At 46.7% G+C, this 26043-nt stretch overlaps 3 protein-coding genes across 3 annotated transcripts; all 3 read left to right on the top strand.

Annotated features, from left to right (window-relative positions):
* The first annotated feature begins 3517 nt into the window (after positions 1-3517).
* On the top strand, positions 3518-4605 carry HOXD12 (homeobox D12). The gene is made up of 2 exons (XM_027865713.1): positions 3518-4082; positions 4367-4605. The coding sequence occupies exons 1-2, from the start codon at positions 3518-3520 to the stop codon at positions 4603-4605; spliced, it is 804 nt and encodes a 267-aa protein (XP_027721514.1).
* Positions 4606-12061: 7456 nt separating this feature from the next.
* On the top strand, positions 12062-13811 carry HOXD11 (homeobox D11). Its single transcript, XM_027865640.1, has 3 exons — positions 12062-12502; positions 12560-12764; positions 13576-13811. Exons 1-3 carry the CDS (start codon positions 12062-12064, stop codon positions 13809-13811), a joined length of 882 nt encoding a protein of 293 aa, XP_027721441.1.
* An 8493-nt stretch (positions 13812-22304) lies between these two features.
* Positions 22305-25454, top strand: HOXD10 (homeobox D10). Its single transcript, XM_027866131.1, has 2 exons — positions 22305-23115; positions 24572-25454. Exons 1-2 carry the CDS (start codon positions 22371-22373, stop codon positions 24847-24849), a joined length of 1023 nt encoding a protein of 340 aa, XP_027721932.1. The 5' UTR covers positions 22305-22370; the 3' UTR covers positions 24850-25454.
* Positions 25455-26043: the final 589 nt, after the last annotated feature.

Below are 26043 nucleotides of genomic sequence, written 5' to 3'. Positions count from 1 at the left end.
GAGAGAGAGAGAGAGAGAGAGAGAGAGAGAGAGAGAGAGAGAGAGAGAGAGAGAGAGAGAGAGAGAGAGGTTATATTTTGCATACATATGGACTTAACTAGTATGTATAACATGCACATATGGCTGTTACAGGGCCAACTCTCTTTTGAAAATATTCTTTTGAAAGTCTGCAGGTCGAGAGTTTAGAGGATAGTATCTAACTCTATGGGGAAGTATGTAAACTATATCAACGAAATTAAAGAGAGAGTGGACTGTGTTGTTGTGCGTATGACGCAGTAGTTCCATTAAATGTGCTTAAGAAAGGGTTTCAAGGACTCTGCAATTCTGCTTCTACACCCTCCTGGCTACTAGTAGGTTGTTTACCACCTTACAAACTTCTGGCTACTCCAGCCTCCGGGGATCCTTCCCTCCTTGCTCCCTCACCTCCCCCCGCTCTCCCGACTCCTTTCAGCAGTGTCGAGGTCCTAGGGCCGATTGCGTCTCCGACCGTGAGACTGTTGCGCTGCCTTTTACCATTGATCTTGACCGGCTCTTTGCAAAATCTCTCAAGACTGCTCGGTGGAATAGAGCTATTCTGCCACCTCCTGGACAACAGGAGGCATTGATTGGAAAGGAAGCTTAGTTCAGCAATCTTTCCAATGTAGCCCTAGCTCGGTCTTGTCCCTACTCCCCACTCCAACCCCGGGACCTAGGCAATCTCCCCCTTTCCCTGAAGGAGAAAACGTTAATTTCTACCTGAAAACATTATTTTAAAAATAAACTCGAGCGGAAAATAAACACAAATGGAGAGTGAGGAGGATCCAGAGTAAGAGAAAAGGAGATATTTGCCGATCTAACAAAAAAGTTTCTGGAGCTATGAAGTCATCTTGTCTTCGTTTTACCTGTAAACTTTTAATTTCATTTCCTTGCAAAAATAATTTTCAAACACTATCTTTTCGGGAGCTAAAATCGTACCCACACACACGTTCCTTAGAATTATAATCAAATTTCTCCAATCTCAAACTTCGTCAGAGCAGGCCCTGCAGCTTTGTACATACACCTTACCCAGGGTTCGGCTTGGCAGCTGAGCCCTGGTCTGATCCTTTTGAGGGCATGGGACCAAGGCCTTCTCGGAAATCCCGCCTATTCTTCCCTCTTGGGCCCCTCAGCCCCTATTATCAAGCTGAGGCTAACTAGCTTGGGCACATTTCCTAAGGTTGAAGATGTCAGGGCTGTCCAGGCCTTGGGGAGCAAATTGGAAGGGTGTCCTTTTTCCAAATAAGGATTAAGGGTACAGAAAGTTTCCAGACCATACCCTATCAAAATGCTGCTGAGTTAAGGCTTCTGCTCCCTCACCCTCCAAGGTGAAGGAAGGAGAAGTGAGGCAGCAAGAAGAGATCCCTTCCTTCCTAAGGAGATCCAACTTCCGAAGATCTAAAGGAGTCCTGGGATGTTTTAGGCCAGGCCTCACTCAGTCTCTGAAGACTGAGGAAACCAATGAGTTCCCGAGAGCTGCCCAATTGGTCGACATAATAAACAATAAACGAGCTGAACGGTGGTCAACCGTGCCCTCCAGCAGCTCCTGTGTGGTCTTTGCCTTTCATCTGGAACTTTTAACCATTTCAAGTTTGGTTCCTGATGAAGCTGTGCCTGGAAAGGAGGTCCAGAAGAGAGCCCTTGGGACTGCACCAGCTTCTGAGTTGAGCCCTGGAAGATGAAAAGGGAGGTGGGGAGAGGGCGGCTTTGTGACAAGGAGATCCCCTTCCTGCCAGGGTGGATGCGACTCTGACCTGGTGGGTCCTGCCTCTCCCTTTCTGACCTGGCCCCACACAGCACAAACGGGGATAGGATGGTCACTTTTGGGGGGAACTAGTCTCTGCTGGCACATTGGCCCAACTATCTTCTATTTAGAAACTGGTGTACACCCCAATCCCAACCACTAGATCCACCCTTTGGTTTTACAGATCTAGCTCCATATCATGCAAACCCAATCTTGAATCGCTGGGAGTGGAGAGTACCGTATTGAAATTGCCTTATTCCTCGGCTCACTGCTTTTCTTTCCACGGATACCGTGGGGCTCCGCTTCGTTTGGACCGATTTTCTTACCCTCCAGCCACATTTTCTGAATGCCGGTCTGGATCCTCATTCTGATCACCTCGCTTCTCCTATCAATCCAAGCAAGCTGCAATCCCTGTCCCTTAGTTCATACCGCGTCACTGCCTGGGGTCTTCCACTCCTGGACCGCTTCTCATGGATTTGGCCATCCCCAGTCTCTCTTATTTCTGGGGCTCTCCGAATCTCACTCATCCCAACCCTACAAGCCACAGAACTCTTCCCTGAAGGTTCTGGCTTCAGGAGATCTTCCATCGCAACCCAAAGACCACCCAGCCCCATAGTTTCCTCAGCTTTTCAGTTTCAGCTCTGCCAAGGTGAGAGGAAGGCCCAAAGCAGAAGGTGGAAATGAAGCCGTTTGGAGCAATTAGCGGATCCATCAGTCATCTGTGCGAACTACCCTGGTTCTTTCCTCTCGAGTTTTTATTTCCCCTCGAGCTTTGGAACACTTGATTTTCTGGTTCTGTTTTAAAACCTGACCTGCCTGAGAAACACTTTCCCCCTCTAAAATCCAAAGGAGGTTCTGGGGTTTGTGCAGCTACACTCATGAGGGACTCTTTCCAAGGCTGGGGCAACAGAGAGATTTTCAACCACACTGGGAAAGCTTCAAATACTCCCAATTTCCCAGTTTGGTAAAGAAACCCCAAAATAGACGAACGCAAATCCATTTCTAAGAGTCATTAACTATACGCTGTAAACTTTAGTCAGACTAATGACCCTGGGTAAGAGAACGATCGTTTGAGCCTTTAAATTAATTAACTTTATGCTGCCTAGCATTAGATAATGAAAGGGAAAATGGACCAGATCGATCTTTTCCAGAATCTCCCAGAAAATGTGCAGATGGTGACTTTTAAAGTGAGGTGATCACCTCGGCCTAGCACACTTTGATGCCACTAATAATGGTTTTTAAATCACTCTTGCGCCCTTTGCTCTGTGGTGTGTTTTGATGTGGATCAGGGCCCGATGGCAGTCCTTACAGAGTAGAAGAGGAAACAGTATGGGAAAGCAATGAAAAGAAACACAGGCTCCAAGTAACTAGACTGGGATGAAGAGAAAATAACGCCAATCAGAGAGCCCAATGAAAGTGCCTCATGGAAAGTTGGGCAAATGGTTGGGCTCTCTTTTTTTACTCCCCAATCTTGGGGTCTTGAGACCCAGAGGAGACTCCCAGAACCCTTCCTTTCCACATCTGAAAGCCTCACGTACCTCTTTCCTGCCGCAGAGTATTAGAAATATCTAATATTCCAAGTGTTATCATAATACTCTTTAAAAAAAAAAATAGGGTCAGGGGGATGTAGGCGGTGCTGAAATGACCGGCTTTGAAGAACCTGTAACGCAAAGTTTCGTCCAATCGTTTGAGCCTGTCCTCTTATTCCCTGTTGTAACTAAATACTGCTGTAAGACCAGCTGAAGTCCTTTGTTGGAGATGTGCGATCGCAGTCTCTACAGATCCGGGTATGTGGGATCTCTTCTGAATTTGCAAACGCCGGATTCCTTCTATTTCTCCAACCTTCGGGCGAATGGCAGCCAGTTGGCCGCTCTGCCCCCCATCTCCTACCCCCGAGGCTCTCTGCCCTGGTCGGCGGCCAGCTCTTGCTCAGCTCAGCCCCCAGGCCACGCTGCCTTCGGCGGCTATACCCAGCCTTACCTCCCAGGCTCCGTACCCCTCAACCTCCACCCCTCGGGCAGCAAAGAGGGCCCAGAAGATCAAGGCAAATACTATGGTTCAGAGTCTGGTTCGAGGCCGGAGGAGCGCAGCCGTCCCAGGCCGGCTTTCACCAATGAGCCTAGCCTGGCTCCGGGCGTTGGCCTCAAGCCGGCCAAGTACGACTACTCAGGCATGGCGCGGAGCGTGCACGGGTCAGCGGCTCTTTTGGAAGGGAACCCCTGTGCCGCAGGCTTCAAGGACGACGCCAAGAGCTCGCTCAACTTGAACGTGACAGTGCAGGCGGCCAGCGTAGCCTCCTGCCTTCGACCTTCGCTACCCGACGGTAAATTGCTTTGGATCCGATTCCCATTTCCCTCTCTTAACCTTCTCAATAGCCCAGGATCCCCCAAATTGTCCTTGCGCCTTGGGGTCCAGGTTATAGGCTGGGTTGGGGAGGGAGGGATGAAAGGCGAATGTATTAGAGTATTAGGGAAGGGGGAGGAGGGATGAAAGAAGATCAAGTAGGACTGGGACCAGCTTGGATACAGTGTGGGCTGCGGGTGGGGAACAGGACTCCTCAAGTGATAACCAGTGGCCCCGGGGCTATGTTGGGGGACTGTGTTGCAGGATTGCCCTGGGGGGCGGCCCAGGGGAGAGCCCGCAAGAAAAGGAAACCCTACACTAAGCAGCAGATCGCAGAATTGGAAAACGAATTCCTTCTCAATGAGTTCATCAATCGTCAGAAGCGGAAGGAGTTGTCCAACAGACTGAACCTGAGCGATCAACAGGTCAAAATCTGGTTCCAGAACCGGCGGATGAAGAAGAAAAGAGTGGTGCTGAGAGAACAAGCCCTCACTCTCTACTAGCCCTGGTCGCCTCCCGCCCACGGACTTGGCCCAGGCTAGGGGCGCTTCCCCTCAGAGGTGGGGGTATGGGTGGGAAGGAAGGGAGAATGGAATTTTTTTGGTTTCACCTCTTTCTCTCCCCCTCTCCTCGAATGATTGTAAAGGACTCGTTTCACACTCAATTCTCCACTACTAGAAGTTAGACATGTCTTGGCCTGGCCCAACTTTGGCCTTTCCTCTCATTGCCTTACCCCCAAATGGTTGTGCTGGAGGGCTGCTCAAGGTAGGAGCAAGGGAAGGGAGGAGCTGGTCAGCCTCCGACTGGAAGTAGACACAGAAATAAGGGAACCGTAAGTCGGGAGAAATCACGGGTTTGGGAATTTCTACCAGGAACCTGCCTTTGAGTTTCGTTGTTCCTTTGCAGTCTTCTCCCTCCTCCCCTCTTCCCACCTGGCAGCAGACGAAACCATGGCTAAACATATGAAAATCAACGAAGGAAGCCTTTCTTCTTGAGCAGAAAGAGATCCTTGTAAGATCCTACCCCTCCCGAGAGCCTGAGACCCCTGCCGGGGGAGAAGGAGAGAAGTGAGAAGAACATTTGAATTGTTAGAGCAGAGCGGGCCCGGCTCTCGAAACTCCAGCCTCTATTCCCAGCCGCCTCCGGTCCGACCCAGCCCAGTTAGAGACACAAAAGCTTCCCTCCTTATTCAAGGGGCAGCAGGACAGAGGCGGGTCCGAGGGGAGGTGGGGGAGGGATCAGGAGAGAAAGCCAAGGGCGGGGTATGTAAGGGGTGGGTGGGAAGAAGCAAACAAAACACCTGAAAGATTTAGGGAATCTCTTCTGCTCTTGGGTTTGTATTTGTGTGTGTAGGTGGAGGGCTAGCGGGTAAGACCTAGATAAACCCGCAGGCTATTAGCCACCTCCTTCCAGAGCCCGGGGGCCTGGGGAGGGGAAAAATAGCTTCAATCTTCAGTTGGCAAGACAGCTACTCCCATGCTTCCCCCCTCCATCTCAAGCAACCCAGGCCCACAAGTCAAGCAAAGTCTGCCAGTCTCTTTCTACATTCGAGCTCTGTTCCAGGGCACTGCTCCTTTGTTCCATTAACATGGATGCAGAGTATCTGCCTGAACTGTAAATATAGTTTTCCAGTCACAGTGGGGAAAGAAAGTGCCTCTTTTTTTTCTTAAGTAACTACAATAACTTAAGTCACTATAATGGGCTATTACAAGGAGAGGGAGAAATTAGCCTCTCCAGTAGGGGAGGTGTTAGTGAGGCCTCTGAGTGCTCTGGCTAGACCTAAACTAAGGTCCCAATTGCCCTTCGGTTAGAATCCTCTCAGCTACTCACAGACCCCATGAAAGACAGCATGCCTGTGCCCAGGCTGACTTCTCTCCCAGTAGGTCTCTCGGATCCCATTATTCCACTCTCCCCAAACCAGTAGTGCAGCCTGGCCCTGGGCCCTAAGCCTTTCTGTCTCTTCCTGTTCTCTTTTTCTTGAGGGAATCTCTTACTCTTTCCCTCTTGTAACTCTTATTCTCATAACTCTCTCTCTTTGAGAAGAAAAGTTTTTTTGTTAGTTTCTCTGACCATATGAACAGTTAAATGCTACCTTTACCCTAATGTCCTTTCCCAGTTAACCTCCGCTGAACTGTGCAGAAACCTTCTATGCCTTAGCAAGGTTTGGGCCCAAGGTCTGGAGAAAATCACTTCCATCCCTTTGCTCCCTCCTTTTCCTTTTCCTTCTCAGACTCTTTTTCCTCCAACTGGGAGGAAGAAAAAATATCTGATGGAGTGTAGGGGCTTCATTCCAGTGGTCCGTGATTTCTTTTCAATGTGTTGCTCAGCTGCCTAAATGGAGAGTGTTAACCTCAAACACGCTGAGACGCGGATGATAACGCTCTGAAATCTGTGAAAAACCTCAGCTGCCTAAGTAGAATAGTTTAATTTGTTTTGGCTATCAAATAGTGGTTTTGCATGTTTTGTAACGGAAACAATAGCTTGTATTTAACGGGACGAATAAAAACCGTTTCCAGTGGAAATAAATACATGGCGCCAACTGGAGCCCCTCACGGGCTGCTGTCTTTTTTTTTTTTTCCGAACGGATTTTGATCCCCTTTTAATATTTTTCAGATTCATGGACTTGTTTTCGTTCTCTGGCTACGTCTTGGGGGCGGGTGTTTACTATTAATTAAACGTGCAAATGGTTTGCAAGCCATTGTTGAAACTGCATGCTAAGTCAACAGGAGGGAAATCGCATACAGATTTTCAGGTATCTAGGCAAAAGGAAGAATATCAGTATACTTAGATACGTAAATAAAAATAGGCACCTACCCTACCTAATCTTAGGCTTTTCATACTTGCTTAACTGGTCACTTCGGTGCCAGGGAGACCAGGAGATGGGCTTCCTATCCTTTAATATGGTTCTGATTTGAATGAGAAACTTCTGAGCCCGATCTCTTGCAAAGCTGTTCTCTAACAATGGCAGGCCATAAGGCTAAGCTTGACTGGCATATTCTGCTACAATATACATCCCCAATAATGGGGGTGGGGGGGAACATAGGATCACATTGGGGAAATGGAGACTGAGCTCCAAAAAGTAGTCTGAATAGGAAGACAGATTGAATATCTAGGTCCTGATGGAGATTAACGTACCTACTAATCACACCCAAATTCTATGTTACTCAGTGCTGGAGTTCAGGGAGAACATTGAAATGATATATTAACAAGGGAATGAATTAGCAAAATCAAGAGTTCCTGTTATGGAAGGCATAAATTGCAGACTCCCACTCCGACTCCCTTCTTAAGCTCATTTGATATATTTTAAAACTGTTTTCTTTTCTGCATGCATAATGTCGAAGAAAGAAGATTGAGGCAAACCTGGCTTAGGAATATTTTCATAGTGCAAAAATAAAGGCCAAGCGAGAGCGCCCAAGAAGGGGCAGTAGTCCAACTGCCCCTTGTCCATATTATTTGGTTTCCAGCAAGGAAACCAAATGAACAAAGACAGAGGCAGACAATAATGCACTGGGTTTATATAGAGAGCACTTGTGAAAAGACATGGAAACACGAATTTATTCTAATCCCAGTCCCAGAGCTAACAAGGAACTCTTCTCGAGGAAAAAAAAAATCATTTCCAAAATTCAATAAACAGCCTCCTTTTAGATTCTTGTGGGGGTGAGAAGATACTGAAAATACGCATCTTAAGGAGTTCCACGAGTCCCCGACCCCACCCCAAACAATGTCAGAAACAATTCTAACTGCAAAACCCTGCTTTTGTCTGGTTTGGGTTTCTTTCTTTGTGTGTGGGTGGGTGTGGGTGTATGTTTTCAAATCTCTCTTTCTCCACAGAGCCCACAAAGACTTTGTCCTCTCTTTACTCTTGGGTACACGCTCTCCGTAAGCCTGGAAGAAATTTCAAATAAAAAAAGTAATAATTAACAAAAGATTACCAAATGAAATCTGTAAAAATGAGACCAATCTGGCCTCTAATCGCTTCCCATGCATAGTGAAAAACTCCCTCCTTGGAAATCTTGAGGTCTTTTGTTTGTTTGTTTTTAAGGCAGCTTTTTCTCCTTATTCAATATGATCCCAAAAACCCACCTAGGGGCTTCTGGACTCGGATAACGGGCTTGGTATCAGTAAATAGGCTGAGAACAACTCAGGAAACAAACAAACAAACTGGGACTCTTCAGTGCCTCCAACTCGAAACTATGGCCGTTTTCCATAAATAGACACAGGGTTCTACGCTGTGTACGAATTAGTAGATCCTAATGCCTAAACCAAGAAAATATTAATATCCGCAAGTCTTTCTCGGACTCTGAAGATCGAGTAGATGAGCACCCTGTCACAAACCCTCACCCAGGGCTCCCCAACAATTATCTAAAATTTTTGATGGTGGAGAAAGGGGAGGAGGCAGCATATAAAACATATTTACATTCGGATAGAAAACCAGTTGATATAAAGATTATCTTTGCACCAGGTATTGCCTCTTCCTCTCGTTTAACTAAAAAAAGCAATTCAGAAAGCACTGAAATGGGTTTAAATGGCTCTGGGTGCTTTTCTTTCTTCTTCTTCTTCTTTTTTCGTTTCCAAAAAGAGCATAAATAATTAAAGTTTGGCAGTGAGAAAAAGCTTTCTTGCAGAACTGTAGTGGCAATAAATGAAATGACTCAGAATCTCTTCCCCAGTCAGTTTTTACGAGAGCTGCCAGACGGTGTCTGTTCACGTTCTCCAGATACTAGGGGCGCCATAACAAAGTTAAGGTCAAGTTAGTGTCTTATCTTGGGTGGCACAAAAATACCGCATCTTGTCCAGGCGGAAAATAGAGAACGTCCCCTCTGCGAGAACTGCGGGAAGCCGTGATTCGCCCCGAGGGCCAGCGGACATGCCAGTTGAATTAGGATGCAATCGATTCCCGCGGATATGGAGCCAAGGGAGCCAGGATCCTCACGGTAAAGTCCGCGGTTCGCGTCTGTTAGAAGGCTGTGGATTTTTCAGGGGGATTACTGTGAGGACCTGAAACATGGAGAGAGACTGCGGCAGCTGCGGTGGTCTCAACGCTGAGAGGTGGGCGGGGGCGGGGGGAGAATCTAATGAAAGAAACCAGGGAAATAATGCTGTGGAGGGTGAAGCTGGAGACGGATTGCACCCCTCTAACGGATGCCAGGGGTGATCTACGTTAGGGAGAACCAGTGTGACCCAGCCACCTCGCCCTTCCCTTCTGCCAGTCTTTGCAGATGGCGTGCCGTCCCCGCCTAAAACACTGGTTTCGACTAATCCCAGCTTCGCCATGTCGTTGAACTTGAGTTGCTTGCTCTGGTCGAATTTCTTCCGTAATGGTCAGCGACCTCTGTATTTTTTTGGGGGGGAGGGGTAGTAGTGGAGAGGGACACCTAGGGTCTCTAGATGAGAGCTCGGGATCCCTATGCCCCACCCAGAGGAACCTTAGAAAGAAGCTGAGGGCCCGAAGTTAGATTTCCCACAGACAGAGAAAGAAACCTCCTAGAGTCCCCGGAGAAACCGCCCTGGACGCAGAGTTCGCTGTTATGCCGCTACTGAGTATCTGGGGAGCCATTTTAGGAACGAGGTCGGGGCGCACCAGAAGAGTCCAAAGAAGGGAAGGTTTGGGATGCGGCTAGCAAACCGGGGAGAGCACCACCTTCCTGGGGGGTCTGAGCTTAAGAAGATGGGGGAAAGAGGAATTATAGAGAGAAGAGGAGGCGGGCAGGAGACCTTGATGGGAGCTGTCGGAGAGGGGAGGGGGATACCGCAGAGACACCCCCAGGGGGCGGCTCTGACTCGGGGGAGGACACTATGCCCTCCAGCCTCACTCTCCATCGACCTGTTTGCGCAGTGTGTGGGAAGGAGGGGGCAGGGGGCGGGGAGGGGGGGAATATGGAGGGAGGGAAAAGAGGGGTGGGGAGGAGAGAGATATCGGCCAGAAATTAGATATGAGCTTCGACCACCTCTTTCCTCCCTGGCTCTCGGCACAGTTGGCAGAAGAGGTGATGGGCATTGAGGCCAGCCCAGTGAGTTCCCAGGAGCTGCTGCCCACGCCCCGCCGAACTTGCCGAAGCTTTAAGGCCTCAGCGTTTCGGGGTGAGATCGGACGGGGAGAGGGGATCCCCTATCAGAAGTTTCCCTCCTGCCGCCCAGTTCCTCTTTGATTTAATAATCAAGATTTTTTTTTTTTTTTTTGGAGGGGGAGATTGGGCTCTCTCTCGCTCTTTCTTTCTCTTCTCCATCTCTCTCTCTCTCTCTCTCTCTCTCTCTCTCTCTCTCTCTCTCTCTCTCTCTCTCTCTCTCTGTCTCTCTCTGTCTCTCCACTTTGGAAAGCACCCTACCCTCTGGGAGGTGAAACTCAGGTAGGAAGGCTTGTCAGTGGCCTCTGGACCGAGCAGATCCAGGTCTAGACTTCTGAAGAAGAAAGTAAGGGATCAGAGCCGCTGCGGTGGCAATCAGAAAGCGCTTGTGCCTTTGCGGCAAGAGCATAGGGGCTACAGTTCTCTGATCGACCCTCGTTGGGGCCCAGGCTGCTAGAGTAAATAGTAGTTTCCAAGTCGGGTGACGAGGCACGGAAGGTGGGGGGGGAGAAGAGGGGGGAGATTTTGATGATAGAGTGTGTGGATTGGCTTCCAAAGAGCCTCCCACACCAGGGCATATTCGGGTTGGCATAAGTCTGGGTGAATGCATTCAAGTCCTCTAGATATGCCCCCGAGAAGGAGCGGGGGAGTGGGGTAAAGATGACTGAGGATTTACCTGGGTGGCTTGAATAATCAGGGGTGAAAACGTAAGTGTCTTCACCTTGTAAATTGGACTCCTCATCCCTTTGTTCCGCCAGAGACCTAGAACATCCAGGTTCCAGAAACCTCAGAGCAAGAGAAGCACTTTTGGTGAATCTGTTTGAGCAACCACCTCTTGCTTTAGCTCTGTGGTGTACAGGGTAGTGTTGGTGGTGGTGGTGGTGGGTAGTGGTGAGTGGTGTGTGTGTGTGTGTGTGTGTGTGTGTGTGTGTGAGTGAGTGCTCGCGCTCTCGTATGTGAGAGACAGAGAGAGAGACAGATGGAAAGATACAGAGAAAGGCAGAGACAGAGAGACAGAGAATCAGAGAGACAGAGAGAGTGAAGGTGTGTGGGTGCATGTGGGTAGATACTTGTCTGAGTTCCATGGTGAGATATACCGAATGGGTAGGCTGGCTTTTGCTTTATTTCAAACCTTTGTGCCGTGGCTAGCAGAAGACTTGTGATTGAAGCAAATTCGCCGAGCAGACTTAACATGTAAATCAGGGCTTTCCTAGCCTCAGTGAGTTGCTCCTCAGTTACGCCCATTGTGCAAGAAGCAACAAGCTTTGAGTGAGACTGTGAAAGAAGTGGTGGTCATTTGGGGTGAGGGACGCTGGGCGAGGAGGGGGCGTTGTTTTTTTTTTTTTAAGAGAGATTTGAGAGTCTCACACCTTCACACCTCGTTCTTACGCTTCCTCCGGACTTTTCTCCTCCTTGTTACCTCCGTGTATTTAAAGCAAAGCGGGGAAGGAGGGCGCCCGGGCGGCTGAGGCTGAGGGGGGCTGGAGGCTGGCTGCAGATGCACCCAGCTGTCTCTCTAGCAATGTGGAGCCAGAGCCCTGAACAGGCGCCGGCGCTCAGGTGATTCGCCTACAGATCTACCTATGCCTCCTCGCCTCCAAGGGCTGGGCGGAGAAAACCGCCCCCCCCCTTCGGCTCCCCCCAAGTGTGTGCTTGCTTCGGCGCCAGGAGAGATCCCGGGAAGTCTTGGTGAAAGACTGATATAGATATAAGGACATTTCTCCATGGAGTCACGTGACATAATTACCACCAGAATCAATCAAGATGAATTGCACGTCAGCACACGGTGGGGATTTTTTCTTAGTTGATCCTGTCCAAAGCCTCTTGTGCAATAGATGGATCTTGTTCAAGGCACGGAAATCTCCCGGTCGCTCGCCATCGCCCAGAGAAAGACATGACCGAGTTTGACGACTGCGGCCCCAGCGCAGCCAATATGTATCTGCCGGGCTGCGCTTATTACGTGGCCCCCTCGGATTTCTCCAGCAAGCCCTCGTTTCTGTCGCAGACGTCGTCTTGTCAAATGACTTTCCCCTACTCCTCCAACCTGCCTCACGTCCAACCGGTGCGCGAAGTGGCGTTCCGCGACTACGGCTTGGAGCGCGGTAAATGGCAATACCGGGGCAGTTACGCTCCCTATTACGCGGCGGAGGAGGTGATGCACAGGGACTTGCTGCCGCCCGGGAGCCGGAGGCCGGATATGCTATTCAAGGCTGCCGAACCCGTTTGCGGTCCCCACGGCCCCTCGGGCGCCGCCTCCAACTTCTACAGCACCGTGGGGCGCAATGGGATCCTGCCCCAGGGCTTCGACCAGTTTTACGAGGCGGCGCCTGGACCCGCGTATCAGCAGCAGCAGCAGCAGCAGCAGCAGCAGCAGCAGCAGCAGCAGCAACAGCCTCAGCAGCAACAGCAACAGCAGCCGCCTCAGCCCAGCGGCGAGCCCGAGGGGGAAGCTGAGAAGAGCGGCCTGAAGTCTCCGGCCACCGCGAGTCCCTGCGGCAAAGCCCCTTCGGGGCCGGAGTCCAAGGGGGCAGCGGAGAGCGGCTCCAGCGGCGAGGCCCCCCCAGGGGAGGCGGGGGCGGAGAAGAGCGGAGGCGCAGGTAGGGACCTGGATCGGGGGGAAGGAGGAGGTAGGGGAGGAGGTGGGGGTGGGGTTGGGGGTGCAGTCGAGCCCGGGCCCACCCTCTGGCAGCCAGCGTTTTATGTGCCATTTTATAAGCATTCGAAGAAGTTTATATATCCTATAAGATTTCTCTACCCGTTGTAAAGCGTGTTTACGATAGGAAACCAATTTAGGTGGGCTTAAGGTATTCTTCGAGGGGGATATTAATTGTTGCAAAGAATATTTTGTTTGGGGGGACGGGGGACGATGAAGAGAGAAAGAAAAGATTTCTTGCAACAGTTGCTAGCAGGGCCACTAATGGCATCTTCGCTCCGTCTTAGTTTCTTTTAAGTGGGAGAGGGAAGGGGGAGGTTGGTCATTAAGCTGGACCTTATCCAAGTAACTGGAGGAAAGGCACAGAGAGATCTAAACAGCTCTTTCTGCACATGCATATATGTGTACACATATACATATGTAAATATATGTCCCTCCATATGCATGTGTGTCTATATCCACGCACACACCTATTAGATCTATACAAGCCTGCACTCTAATTTCTCCTGGCCATATATCATTTCTATAGAGACACAAGGTCTTTTCAGAAGAATGAGGGGATGTCACTAGCTATCGAAGGGGAGTCCAGTGTCCTGCCCTGGTCCCTTTTCCTAGTAGAGGAACTGACCAGAGGCCAGTACACAGTTGGCCAAGTACAAGAGAGCTTGAAGTTGTGGTCTGGGTCTGAGTAGCGAAAGAGAGCGCTGGGTGGTCTCAATCTAGTCCTTTAGTCTTTTTTTCCCCCTTCCTTTCAGTGGTCCCCCAGCGATCGAGGAAAAAGAGGTGTCCCTACACCAAATACCAGATCCGAGAACTGGAACGGGAATTTTTCTTCAACGTGTATATAAACAAAGAAAAAAGACTCCAACTGTCTCGAATGCTCAACCTTACTGACCGACAAGTCAAAATCTGGTTCCAGAATCGCAGGATGAAAGAAAAGAAACTGAACAGAGATCGACTCCAATATTTCACTGGGAACCCCTTATTCTGAAAGATCAAGAAATCTCTCCCCCTCCCCCTCCTGCAACTCTCACTCACACTCACACTCCTCCCCTCTCTCTGCCTGTCCGCCGGAGGCAAAAAGTCATTGGGTTTACATGACTCATCTTCCCTTCGGAACTCCAAGCTTCATTTTCACATTCAACTCGGTCAACTCGGTTACTTCCCAGCGATCAATGCCTGCAGAAGATGCCGGTGTCTTGGCGGATCCGATGCCCAATGAGGGGAAAATGGTAAATCCAAACATCCGTTTACAATTTTACCACCAAAATGTTTTTTTTTTTTGTCTCCCTTCTCCATCTCCCCCACCCTAAGTCTTCGTGGTGATGCAGATGGACCTGTAGTGCGTTTGGCCGTATTGCTTAAGGTGTTTTGTTCTGAGCTTAGAGTCAACTGTTTCCTTTCACTAAAAGAATGGCGATTATTTAAACTCTGGGAAATGTACCTTCGGTCTCTCTCTAAGTTTCCACTGTCATATAAACGCATGGGCCACTGTCTTTTTCTTGTGAATAAATGGTTTCTAGTAAAACGAAGGTTCCATCCTCAATGCACTGTATGAATTTTCCTCTTTGAAGAACTTTAGCGTCTGAACAGGACATTTGAGGGAGCAAAGAGAACTGGCAGGAACCCCTTACCCCCATCCCCCAACCAAAATGGAAGAACATTTGCAGCAGAGTTAAAATCAGGGTTGATTTCTATCCCCAGCTGGCTTCTTTTCAATGTAACTTTCAGTTAATCCCTTCAGTGTGTGAGACACCAAAAATGGCTCTCTGCCTTCTATCAGAGCTGATGGGACAGAGGCGGCAGGGATTTCTAAAGAGCTAATAATTCGTTCCTCCAGTTTGAGAACTTGGAATTTCTGAAAACAGGACCCCCCCCCCCGCCATTTTTGGTAGATGTATGGAAAAAGCAAATTCACTCTTGATCCTTTTTACAATTTCAAGGAGGAGAGGATCCCTTAAAAAATTAAAATCACCACCCTAAAAAGTTCAAGAGATACCAGTGTCCCCTGTTTGTAGAGTAGTGTTGCTTATTTCGCAGTCAGGATAAAGTAAGTAGACAAAGGTAATCCCCTGCTCAGAATCCAGTGCTAAAGATCTCCTTGCTTTTATTTCGTAAAGTGAAAGAATGTAACTGAGGTCTTCTCTGCACTTTATGTTGCGTGACCTGGCTAAGCTGTTTACAAAACCTTGAACTGTCTAGACAACACCATAAAAACCAAAGTTCTAAACAGCTTAATTGGGTTATATTATACACCTTCTGGTGGGAGAAAAAAAGATTTCCGCAATGTACAATAAAGTGGAGTGAGAAAGGGTTGTCCTTTTTTTTTTTTTAAGACAAAGTAGATCTCATGACTCTGGCTTCTTATAAGCCCAAAGTCGAAAAATGAATCCACAACAGCACTAATATCCACTAAAAGACAACCGAGAATGCTATCTCTAAAGAAAAATAAAATTAAAATGGCAAAGTCTTTTGCGAGAAGCAAAAACATAAGTGTATGCCTTTGAACTTCCAAAATGTCAAGGTCATCACCTTTAACCTTTCTGAATAATTAGGCGCCCTAAGGTTCTTCTGTTTTTTTCAACCACCACCCACTATCACACACATACACCCACACGCGCGCATTTATGACTTTGCAGAGAATCATATCAGGGGAATTGCCATAAATCTCTGAGCAAATTCCTAATTTCAGGATCAATACTCTTTAATTTCCTTCCAAATATTTCTGTAAGCTTAATGGCAACAGAGTTCTTTGCAAAGCTCTATTCGATCATAATGACTTAGAACAATGTCTCCAGAACAGTTATGAAACACCATTTTGGGGGACTTAGATCGCTATCACCTTTCCTCCAATGATAGACTGTACTTGGGGGGAATAAAAAGGGAGCCATTTGAAAGGGGGAAGTTATTTCCAGACAGTTAGTCTTTCATTATATTTTAAACCAATTTGTCGCCCTGTCAAATAAATTATTGCACCTTCAATAATATTAAACCTCAGGATTTAATAGAATTTCTATATGCATTTTTGAAAACCTCTCAGCCCTGGTGGGGGTGGGGGGGTGGGGAGAGAAGAGTGAATTAGAGGGGAAAGCACTCGATCGAATTACTAGTTTTTTGAAGGTTTGGCTTTGTTCCTGACATTGGAAGGCTACTAAAATCTCAGTGCCCTCATACAATCACTCCAAAAAACCAAACCAGTCAATGACTTATTTCTGTTTTTTTCCCCCTCCCCAGGGTTTAAATGTAGCAAGTTTGCCCCTAGAAAGAAAAATCTTGAGGGAAACCAATTCCAAGTTGCTTCGTGAGAGAGAGCCACACGAGGGCGCGCTCATGTTCTACAAACCTCACTTTGGTTCGATTGGTGCAGTACGTTTTCTTCCAAATATTGTAATAAGAATTTCATTGATAACTGCCCCACAATAGGAGTATTCTTCTAAAAATCGGCTTTATCTGTAGTAAGGAGGTGCAGGGACTTTTATTAAGGGAGGGGAAGAGAACGAGAGGTAAGAGGAGTGACAAGATTTTTGAAACAAATGCCTGGCTAACCGTTTCAGAGAAATGAGATGTTTAAAAGGAATTATTTTTCTTATAACCTGGCGGATCACAGGAGAGATCTTAAAGGCCAATAGGTGTACATTTTAAAAGGGAGGTGTCGTATTTTAAAATTCCTTAAATAGGTGGAAATATTGTTTTAATCTTGAGAGGAAAATGAAGAGATGAAAATAAAAGTCCACCATCTTTTATTTTCCTCAAGCTTCTAGGGATTATCAAGCTTTTGTTCTGAATTGACGTAACGCAATCAAATGGGATAAGATTCAATTTTATTAAAAATATAGGAAATCTTAGATTTGGGAAATTTATTTGTGATGTGAGAGTAAAAAACAAAAAACAAAAACAACTTGAAACCTTGTAATGATAGTAAGCTGGTAGGTTGGCTATTTGAAATGAATAAAACTAAAAAGGAGGAACAGAAAAAATCTGCAGAAACTGGCTAAGAAAATGTGTATTCTACATAATTCTAGGGAGAGTTTTGGAAACAAAAATATCTCATATTTTCGGAAAGATTTCCGTGAAATTTCCAAGTCCGCTGGGCGGCCTTGGGGAAAGTCAATCGGTTTCCCAAGCGATTTTTCCTCTTCCCCTCCCTCCCACAGAACCCGGCCTCACGCCTTGCCCTTTGGGGAGAGGGAAGAAAATTATCTTAGCGTTAGGGGAGGTGTTGGTCTCCTCAGCTCCCATCTACCGGGATCTAATCCAGGCGAAGTGTCTAAGGGACCACTGGGATTTTATCAGTTTAACTGACTTGACTGGAGAGTTTTCTCCCTCCTCGAAGTTCATTGTTAACGCAGCAAGTATCTCCCGTAATAAATACCATTCCGCCGTCTCTGTTCATTAGGGTGATTCCCCCTATTGCCAGGCCCTCCTCCATATCCTTCCTGGACCTTGGTCAAAGGCGCGAGGAATGGGGACGCCCTTTTTCTAACCCTGGCTTAAGGAAGTAGACAGCTTGTGGGGGGGGGGGGGCTAGGCGTGGAGGTGACCCAAGCTATTCCACTGGGGTTCTGTGGGTCTCTTCTTAAAATATCTTTCCTCTCTCGCCACTGGCAACTTGTCCCTTAGGACTCTCGTTGCCGGTCAGGGCTGCCCCACTTGAGAGCAGAGGGCAAGAGGGTGGCGGGAACTGGAGTTTTCAAATTTGATACAGGAGGGCAAATTCGAGACGTTGGCTTGTTACTCAAGAAACCTCGGGGTTCCGTCTGGCTGGCTGGCCGGCCCTGGCTTTGTTGAGAGAACTGTCCGAGAGATGACTGGGAAACCTCATTCGTGGGGATTGTTTCTGTCTTTCTTGACCACAAGTCTCCAATTGCACAACCCCACCCCCACCCCCACCTCTAGTTTCGAATGGGCTGGAACTTGACTCGGAGTGTCCCGGGCTCGCTCTCTGACCCCTGGGTGGTTCTAGGGTACCCGAGAAGTGCACTGAGAGTTGGCAGCGGCGTCCAAGTCAGGTAGACGAACTAAGTTAGAGAGACCGGAAGCTCCGCCAACCCATTTGGATGGCCAACAGCCCCTTGGCCTTGGGCTGGGTGACTGCGGCCAGAGAGGCAGCTACTACTGTTCAGGGCAGGCTATCCCAATTTCCATTCCAGAAGAGCTTAGTTGCGTTGGCTTGACGCCTGGGAGAAAGAAAGGGTCTGGATTTCTAAATCCTGCAGCCTAGTTAGTTAACGAATTATTGCTTCTCTCGAAGTCAAGCACTAGGTGTAGAAATTCGAGTGACCTACAGGAAAGCGAAGTCCAGGGGAGGGAGAAGAGGATAAAAAGTAAGATCTCCTTTAATCTAAAGAAAAACATTTCCTGTTTTCACGGATATTGGATGTTTGACATTGGCAGAAGGCAATACCTGGTCTTAGACTTCTATTTGGAGGGAAAATGAACCAACTTGCTTCCTTTTTTTGTGTCGGGATAAGAAGGAGACACTCTTTGGTCCCTCTGGATATTTGAAAACCTCTCATTTTCTCTCACGCCTGTGTTTGGTGGTTGTGTCTCGAAGAGCTCCCTGAATTCCACTTCAACACTCTTCTCTCTTGGCCATGAGCTCTCAACCCAAACAACAGAGAATTAGGAAGGGAGGTGGGGAGAGAGGACGGCCAGAAGACTAGAGTCTCGACCTTGGTGCAGCCCCGAAACTTTCCCGAAGACTAGAGGCCGTTTAGGGCTTAGAATCCAGGGCAATCCCAGTCGCAAAAAGGTCTCCTCTCAGCACGGGGTTCCTTCCTCATTTTCCTTGAAACAGGAAATCGAGGAGACAACCTGCCCCCTTGATTACAAATGCTAATTTAACTGTAAAGCTACTCCTTTATTTTTCCCTGGGAACGTAGTATGGCTTTGGGGAGGGAGCATTGCGTATGAATATAGGATGCATATCTAGTTTATGGCTCAATATTGATTTATTATTAATATTAATGACTTTGCCCTATCTAAATATGATCTAAAACAATACTTACATTAAATACTCATAAGCGAAATAACTGCTTGTTCCTCAATACGGTCACATTTTCATTCTTCTCCTTGTGCTGATTAGCCTCCGATTCTTAATGATTGTCTCACCCCTTCCTTCTCCCTGTTCATTTGCTCTTACTATTTCTAGTTTGCTTAATTTTTTATTTTAAAATCGAGAAAGCCAAAAATCCTCATCTGCTCTTAAAGCATTCGGACTTTTTCAAATTAGAATTTGGAGGGGGGGAGAGAGGAGAAATAATCGGATCTAGGCGAGAAAATGTGAGATATTCATTTTGAGGGAAGTGAGGAGAAATTGAAAATGAAAGCTGACTCCGAGGAGACTAGGTCTTTCACAGCCACCTGAGTAAATATCCGATACACCCCAAATGCAAGAACAAGACCTCAAGTTCTTGTTTCAGGAGAACTCTTACGAAACCCACAGGCAGACCTGTAAGCTAAAAACTTGCATCGGATATTTCTGACTGCCCTATTTTCTTCAAGTGTAAATAAAGATTATGAAAGACCATCTGATGGGCATAAAATTCCTGATTAGATTTAGCAGTCGGAGCTTAGCCTAAGCCCAGGAAAATAGTATTTGACTTCTTTGCACTCTGTGGGTTGCCCGGCATTAGTGTAAAATAAGGGGGGGGGTGGTGATGGAGGGATTTCTAGAAAGCAAAATAACAGCTCTCAATGATCAGCACCGTGAAGTCCACAACACTTTGTTTGTGACTTGGCAAAGCCTAGCATTGGCTCTGATAATGATCTCAACTGAGAGAAAATGCCCTTTGCAAGCCTACTACCTAGTTGCCGCTAAAATAATAACCGAAAAGACTGTTTCAGGCAGCGTTGGAGGGTAGAATGTAAAAAAAAAAAATCAAAATAAAAACTTTCTTATTTATTTGTTCATAGCTTAAAACAGCTACTTTTCCATAAAGGTAATGTTTAAGGTCTCTGGCCAACACAGAGCTTTAGACTGTAGCTGTTAAAGGCGTCGGGGCTTTTAACCTGACAATGATGTTGTATTTGAACAGCTGCGATAAGGTTTTAAAAGGTCTGTCTCATGGCCACAGCGGAGATTTTAAATGGGGTTATTGTTTCTGACAATGCCAGGCTATGGGGGAAAGGAAAACAAACTCATCCCAGAAAATAATGTAAAATTCTAACTTCCACTAGGGACAGAGGAGATTTATTTGGGGGGGGGCGAGATGGTTTGTTGGAAAGAGAGATTTGAATCGCCTTTTCACGTGGGGGTCTGCGAGGCACAATCTAGCTTGCATCCCCCAATAATACAGAAACATTGAATGCGCTTTGAAGCCGTTCAGGCCCCAAAGAAATGTTCAGCTGAACCGGAAACAAGATTTATCCACAAGTTCAGTGTATCCTCCTGAAATCCAAGTCCAGGGAACCTCCTCAGAAGAGATTGAGGTTTAGAAAAAGAAAACCCCTTCGAAAGAAGGAACTGGTTCACGGTCAGTGTTTCTTTCCGTGCTTCATCCCCCACCCTCTTAGCAGGAGAGGGGACTGTAGCTTCGGAGGGAGAGGACAAGTTAATGCTTTCTAAGACAAGTCTTTGGAAATCCAAGTTTAAAGCTCCCTACTGCTGCCTTCCTATAGCTGGAGATAGTGGCGGGGATCAGGGCTGCCTGCTCCCAAAGCCAGAGAAGGAAGTTGCCAGAACAGTTTTCTCATAAAACTCCGAGTTTCTGCAGTGTTGTTGTCGTCTTTTTGTCTTGTTTTTTAATGTGCACGACCACAGCTCAAGACCAAGCCCTCTTTGTGGGACCTCGCTTACCAGAGGAAAACAGTGGATTGAGATTTTCCTTTTCTCTCCCCTCCTCTCCTTTCCTTTCCTCTCCTCTCCTCTTCTTTCCTTTCCTTTCCTTCCCTTTCTTTTTCTTTCTTTCCTTTCCTTTCCTTTCCTTTCTTTCTGGCAAAGCAAAAGCTCTTATCAAATAATTTTAGGAATCTCCGAGAACTATAAAATTCAACTTCTGACAAAAGTATAGCTTTTAATATTTGACGATTTGTGTTAAAACAAAAATTGACCTCCTTGGTTAGTAGCGAGGGGAAAAATCAATAGTATAATTTTCAATAATTCATAACGCGAACGCCATTATGCTAAATCTTAACTATTAATCTTATCCTTTACAAAGTCTCGATTGATTTGTTAATAAAATATCTTCCCGTGTGTGGCAACAGAGGGTATAACTCTTTAAAAACCTTCAGAAGCAAGAAAATTACCAAGTAGCCCAAGAATGTAGATGAGAATTTTATTGATCGCTCTGATTCTTCTTAATATGTATTAATAAATTCCACAACCTTTTGTACCTTGCACTTGTCAGAAACCAATGCTTTTACAAAATCCATAAAAGGAAAACATATTTTTCTTTGCATAATAACTGAATGACACCTTAGCATTTCCCTCCCCCTCCAGCCCAGCCAGTTACTGAAAACTTTCAAAGTCTGGATTGTCAGGGTTTTTTGTTGTCCCCCCCCCCCCCCCGTTTCCTTTTTTTTCCTTTTCTTCTTCACCTCCCTCCCCCCTTTTAAAAGTGTGTGGGGATGAAGATCCCAGCTCCATTTTCATGTAGGGAACCCGAGGGGCGGTTTCTCTGACAGCACGTTGCTGGCAAATAATTGTCTCCTGTATGAAACCACACAGGGTCCCAGAGTGCATGCGGTCAGGAGAAATCCCCTATTTCCGCTGGGGAGAAATGCATATGCTGAGCCCCACAGCGAGCAGAGTCCTGAGCATAGGATGGAGAGGGCTTGGGGAATGAGGCATTACTTCGGCACCACTTTCCCCTAGACTTCATGTCCAGCGGATCCTTGGCCTGTTTGCCCTTTTCTTCCCCCTTCTGTTTTCCCTTCCCACGTTTACTACTAGGATTTTCATCACCATCACATCATTATCATCATCTCATCATTTTAAAGCCTAGGGACAGGAACTCAGGATCCCAGGGAATTTTGACTCACCTCTCCGAGAATATCAGTCCTAAATAAATCAATAATTGGCCCCCACTCTGTCTGTCTGTCACATGTCTGTCTTTCTCTCTGTAAGTATGTATACATGCATAAGTGCATACGCACTTATGTATAATACATAATCTCCCTCCATCACTTCCCTCTCCTCTCCTCTCCTTTCCTTCTTTCCTTCCTTTCCTTCTTTTCCTCTTCCCCTCCTGTCCTCTATCCCTCCGGCTCGGCCACCGGACTGCCTGGCCGCCGAGAGCTCCTTGTTTGCCGTGGGCGCAGTGCGCCGGGGCTGCCTGCCCTAGACCAGCTCCAGAGGAGCGCCACGCTCTCCCCGCACTATCCCTTGCGCGTTGTAGATGTCGCTGTTGTCCGTAGTTGCTCGGCGGACCGGCCGGGCCCGGGGAGCACGTGACCCGCGAGGAGGCAGCGGCTCAAGGCCATTTTCAAATCTCATTGGCTTGGTTGTCATGTGGTCGGGCAGAGGCATCCACAATTACACAGGGAATGTTTTCCTAGAGATGTCAGCCTACAAAGGACACAATCTCTCTTCTTCAAATTCCTCCCCAAAATGTCCTTTCCCAACAGCTCTCCTGCTGCTAATACTTTTTTAGTAGATTCCTTGATCAGTGCCTGCAGGAGTGACAGTTTTTATTCTAGCAGCGCCAGCATGTACATGCCACCACCCAGCACAGACATGGGGACTTATGGAATGCAAACCTGTGGACTGCTCCCGTCTCTGGCTAAAAGAGAAGTTAATCACCAAAATATGGGTATGAATGTGCATCCTTATATACCTCAAGTAGAGAGTTGGACAGATCCGAGCAGATCTTGTCGAATAGAGCAACCTGTTACACAGCAGGTCCCTACTTGCTCCTTCACTACCAATATTAAGGAAGAAACCAATTGCTGCATGTATTCCGATAAGCGAACCAAACTCATTTCTTCCGACGTCCCTTCTTACCAGAGGTTGGTCTCTGAATCATGCCCCATTGAAAATCCCGAGGTTCCTGTCCCAGGATATTTTAGACTGAGCCAGACCTACGCCACTGGGAAAACCCAAGAGTACAATAACAGCCCTGAAACGAGTTCAACTGTAATGTTACAGTTAAACCCTCGCGGCTCTGCCAAACCGCAGCTATCTTCTGCCCACCTTCAGATGGAAAAGAAAATGAGTGAAAACCCCAGCAACCAAGACTCAGCTAAAGTCCCTCAAGTGGAAAGCCCCGAGCCCAAGTCCACTTTGCCAGAGGAGAGGAGCTGCCTAGCTGAAGTGTCCGTGTCCAGCCCAGAAGTCCAAGAGAAGGAAAGTAAAGGTCGGTATGATCAAAGTTTAAACCATAGCGTGGTGTAACTTGAACACGGCAGCATCATAAAACACAGTGTAAAATACTAACAAGCACCACAGCCATAACATTTAATGATAAGGAGACATCGGGCTGCAGGTGCTGGCTCTCTGGAGCTCTTAGGAAGAGAAAGAGAGCAAAAATCAGTCCCCATAGAGTGCAGCCATCTCTTTTCCTGTTTTACCTTCTCTTATTGTGTTTACCTTCTACACAGACTGATGGGGAGAGGGAGGAAGAGGTTGCTTGGATTTGTTCTTTGCTAGGCTAGTCCACGAAAAAACAACAAAAGGACTAGAAGGAGATCTTGAGGTTGTAAACACAACCAATTACTCTCCTTTATCCTGGTAATATCTTAATTAAATATTTTAATTGCATTCAATTATGATTTTATGGCATTTAGAAGCACTGTGTTGATATTCAAATGGTGTGAGATGTGTCCTGCTAGCTTGTTAAAGCTTTCTGGAGGCCGAAGGCTGAAGCCAGAAGCACAGGGCAGTAGCAATGCGCCTGGGTTTCCAGGGGACACCGCTGCTCTCCTGAGCTGTTTCCAATAACCTTGGATTTGTTTGTTTGTTTGTTTTTAAGGGTATCAGGCTCTTAAACTCTCTTTTCAAGATTGAAAATATGGAGAGTTAGATGGTGGCTCCCATTAAAGAAGAGCCAGAGTTTGCCTTTGGGAACAGGCAGAGGGTGAGGCGACCAAACCCCGGGAATTCACCTTGTGAAAATGGACTTTGCAACCTCTCCCTCGCCTTCTCTTCTTATACTCATGGAATATTGCAGTAGGCAGCAGAGTATACATTTACCCTGAACAAATGTCTTTATGGGGTGGTGTTAGAGGGGTGAGCATTCTAAAGGAAACAATGCACAGACAAGTATGTGTGGGCGTGGATGTGAGTATGGGGAGAGATTTTCACTTCCAAGAGATAATTTATTAAGAATAAAATGTACTTTTACACCTATAAATGTGGTTGGGCTGGGTGGGACTCCAAGTCTGAGAGATCGAGAGAAAAATGATGGAAAATAGAATGTGTGAATACTGTGGAACTGGCAGGTTTTCTTAGGAAGTGACTTACAGTCCCAGGCTGTCACGAGCAACCCCGTTAAAATGTGACTGGGGAGACCCTGGTAGGTTAAATATTGTTTAAATGTTGTGTGCGAGTTGGAAACTTTAGCGAGAAATCAAAACACTGGCGCAAAAGTCGAGGGTGCCCGCACATCGTGTCATTGGAACTATTTAGCACTAATCTGGCAACAATTAGAAATCCCTTACAGTGTACACACCTCGTGTGAGTAATGTTTAATACCAGCATTTCACTGAGCTACCAGACATTATAGTAGAGGGGTCATGGCCAAGGGTACACTCTAACAGACTGAGAAAAAAATTTTTTTTGATTTTTTTTTCTTCTCCTTTTGATTTTGATAGAGGAAATCAAGTCCGATACTCCAACCAGCAATTGGTTAACTGCAAAGAGTGGCAGAAAGAAGAGGTGTCCTTATACTAAACATCAAACACTGGAATTAGAAAAAGAATTCTTATTCAATATGTACCTCACTCGCGAGCGCCGCCTAGAGATCAGTAAGAGCGTTAACCTCACTGACAGGCAGGTCAAGATCTGGTTTCAAAACCGCAGAATGAAGCTTAAGAAGATGAGCAGGGAGAACCGAATCCGAGAACTGACCGCTAATCTGACCTTCTCTTAGACCCTAACGCGGGGACAGAAACAGTGAGGATATTCGGCACAACATTCCCCGGGTGCAAAATGCAGGAGAGACTTGGAAAACACAAACAAAATCTTCATTTTTTTCTTTCCTTTTTTTTTTTGTTTTGTTTTATCCTGATAGAATGTGACTTTGGGGTCATTATTTTAGTGCTGCAAGTGAATCTGTATACCTATGGAGATACATATATATATATATATATATAAAAGAAAACTAGCACGTGTAATTTATTTTTTTTTTCATCGTAATGCAGGGTAACTATTATTGAGAGTTATCATTTGGTCTTAACTTATTGGAACTGTGGAGTATCCAAACAATGTGACTTTTTCATGTTTGTACTCACAAATATGGTCTGTGCGTGTGGCTTTCACATTAGCCATGGCATTATTGAATAATCCAATAGTTTAACAATATTAAGAACACCCACAACCTTCCGGGGGGAAAAAGCACATGACAATGTAACTATCCTCGCAAATGAACTTAGAGATTGTCTTTAGTAAAATGGATTCTTGTCTACTTATCCATTGTAGATATGTTCTTGTGGTGCATATGTGGTGTCTTAGAAGTACAAACAGCAATCTGTCCTTTCTGTGCATGTTCTGTTAGCATGTATAATGCAATAAACTCTGTAAACGATACTGGCCCCTTTTGTTGTCTAAAATGGAAAGATCAGTCTGGATTTGAGAGCCTTCACTGGGAATATCAGCTGCAGCCTGAAAGACTGCTTGAAGGGGGAGGAGGGGAAGTGGAGTGGAGGGGTGAGCCAGAGGAAGGAGAGAAAAGGAAAGGCCCCCGGGAAATGGCAGGAGTGGTACCGATGATTAATCTGGGAAATATTGTACAGTTGTTCACAGTTTGGGAAAAAGGAATCATTGCCCCCTTTCCCTCCCCCAAGGATAGTAAAATATCATGACCTAAACTAGACTCCTGCTTCCTACCAACTCGAGACTGGTGAGTGCCCCCAGATCCCTTCTTCCTTCTATTCCGGGCAGCATTGCAAGAGCCATTTTCCTGGACCTTTGGTAGATAATAATGCCATTTTTTTTTTTAAAATCCTTAAGGTTTGATTTGTGTTTAGTGATAGGGGTCCAGATTTGAAACGAATCTTCCCCATGGTCGTGTGAAGTGAGAATAGCTTGTAGTTTTCATTGATAACTGAAGGCTATAGCAAGCTGC

The sequence above is a fragment of the Vombatus ursinus genome, unplaced genomic scaffold (genome assembly GCF_900497805.2).
Source record: "Vombatus ursinus unplaced genomic scaffold, bare-nosed wombat genome assembly UNPS02014779.1, whole genome shotgun sequence".
Lineage (NCBI taxonomy): Eukaryota > Metazoa > Chordata > Mammalia > Diprotodontia > Vombatidae > Vombatus > Vombatus ursinus.
Note: the sequence above shows the minus strand (reverse complement) of the source record. Positions and strands in the feature narration are given on the sequence as shown.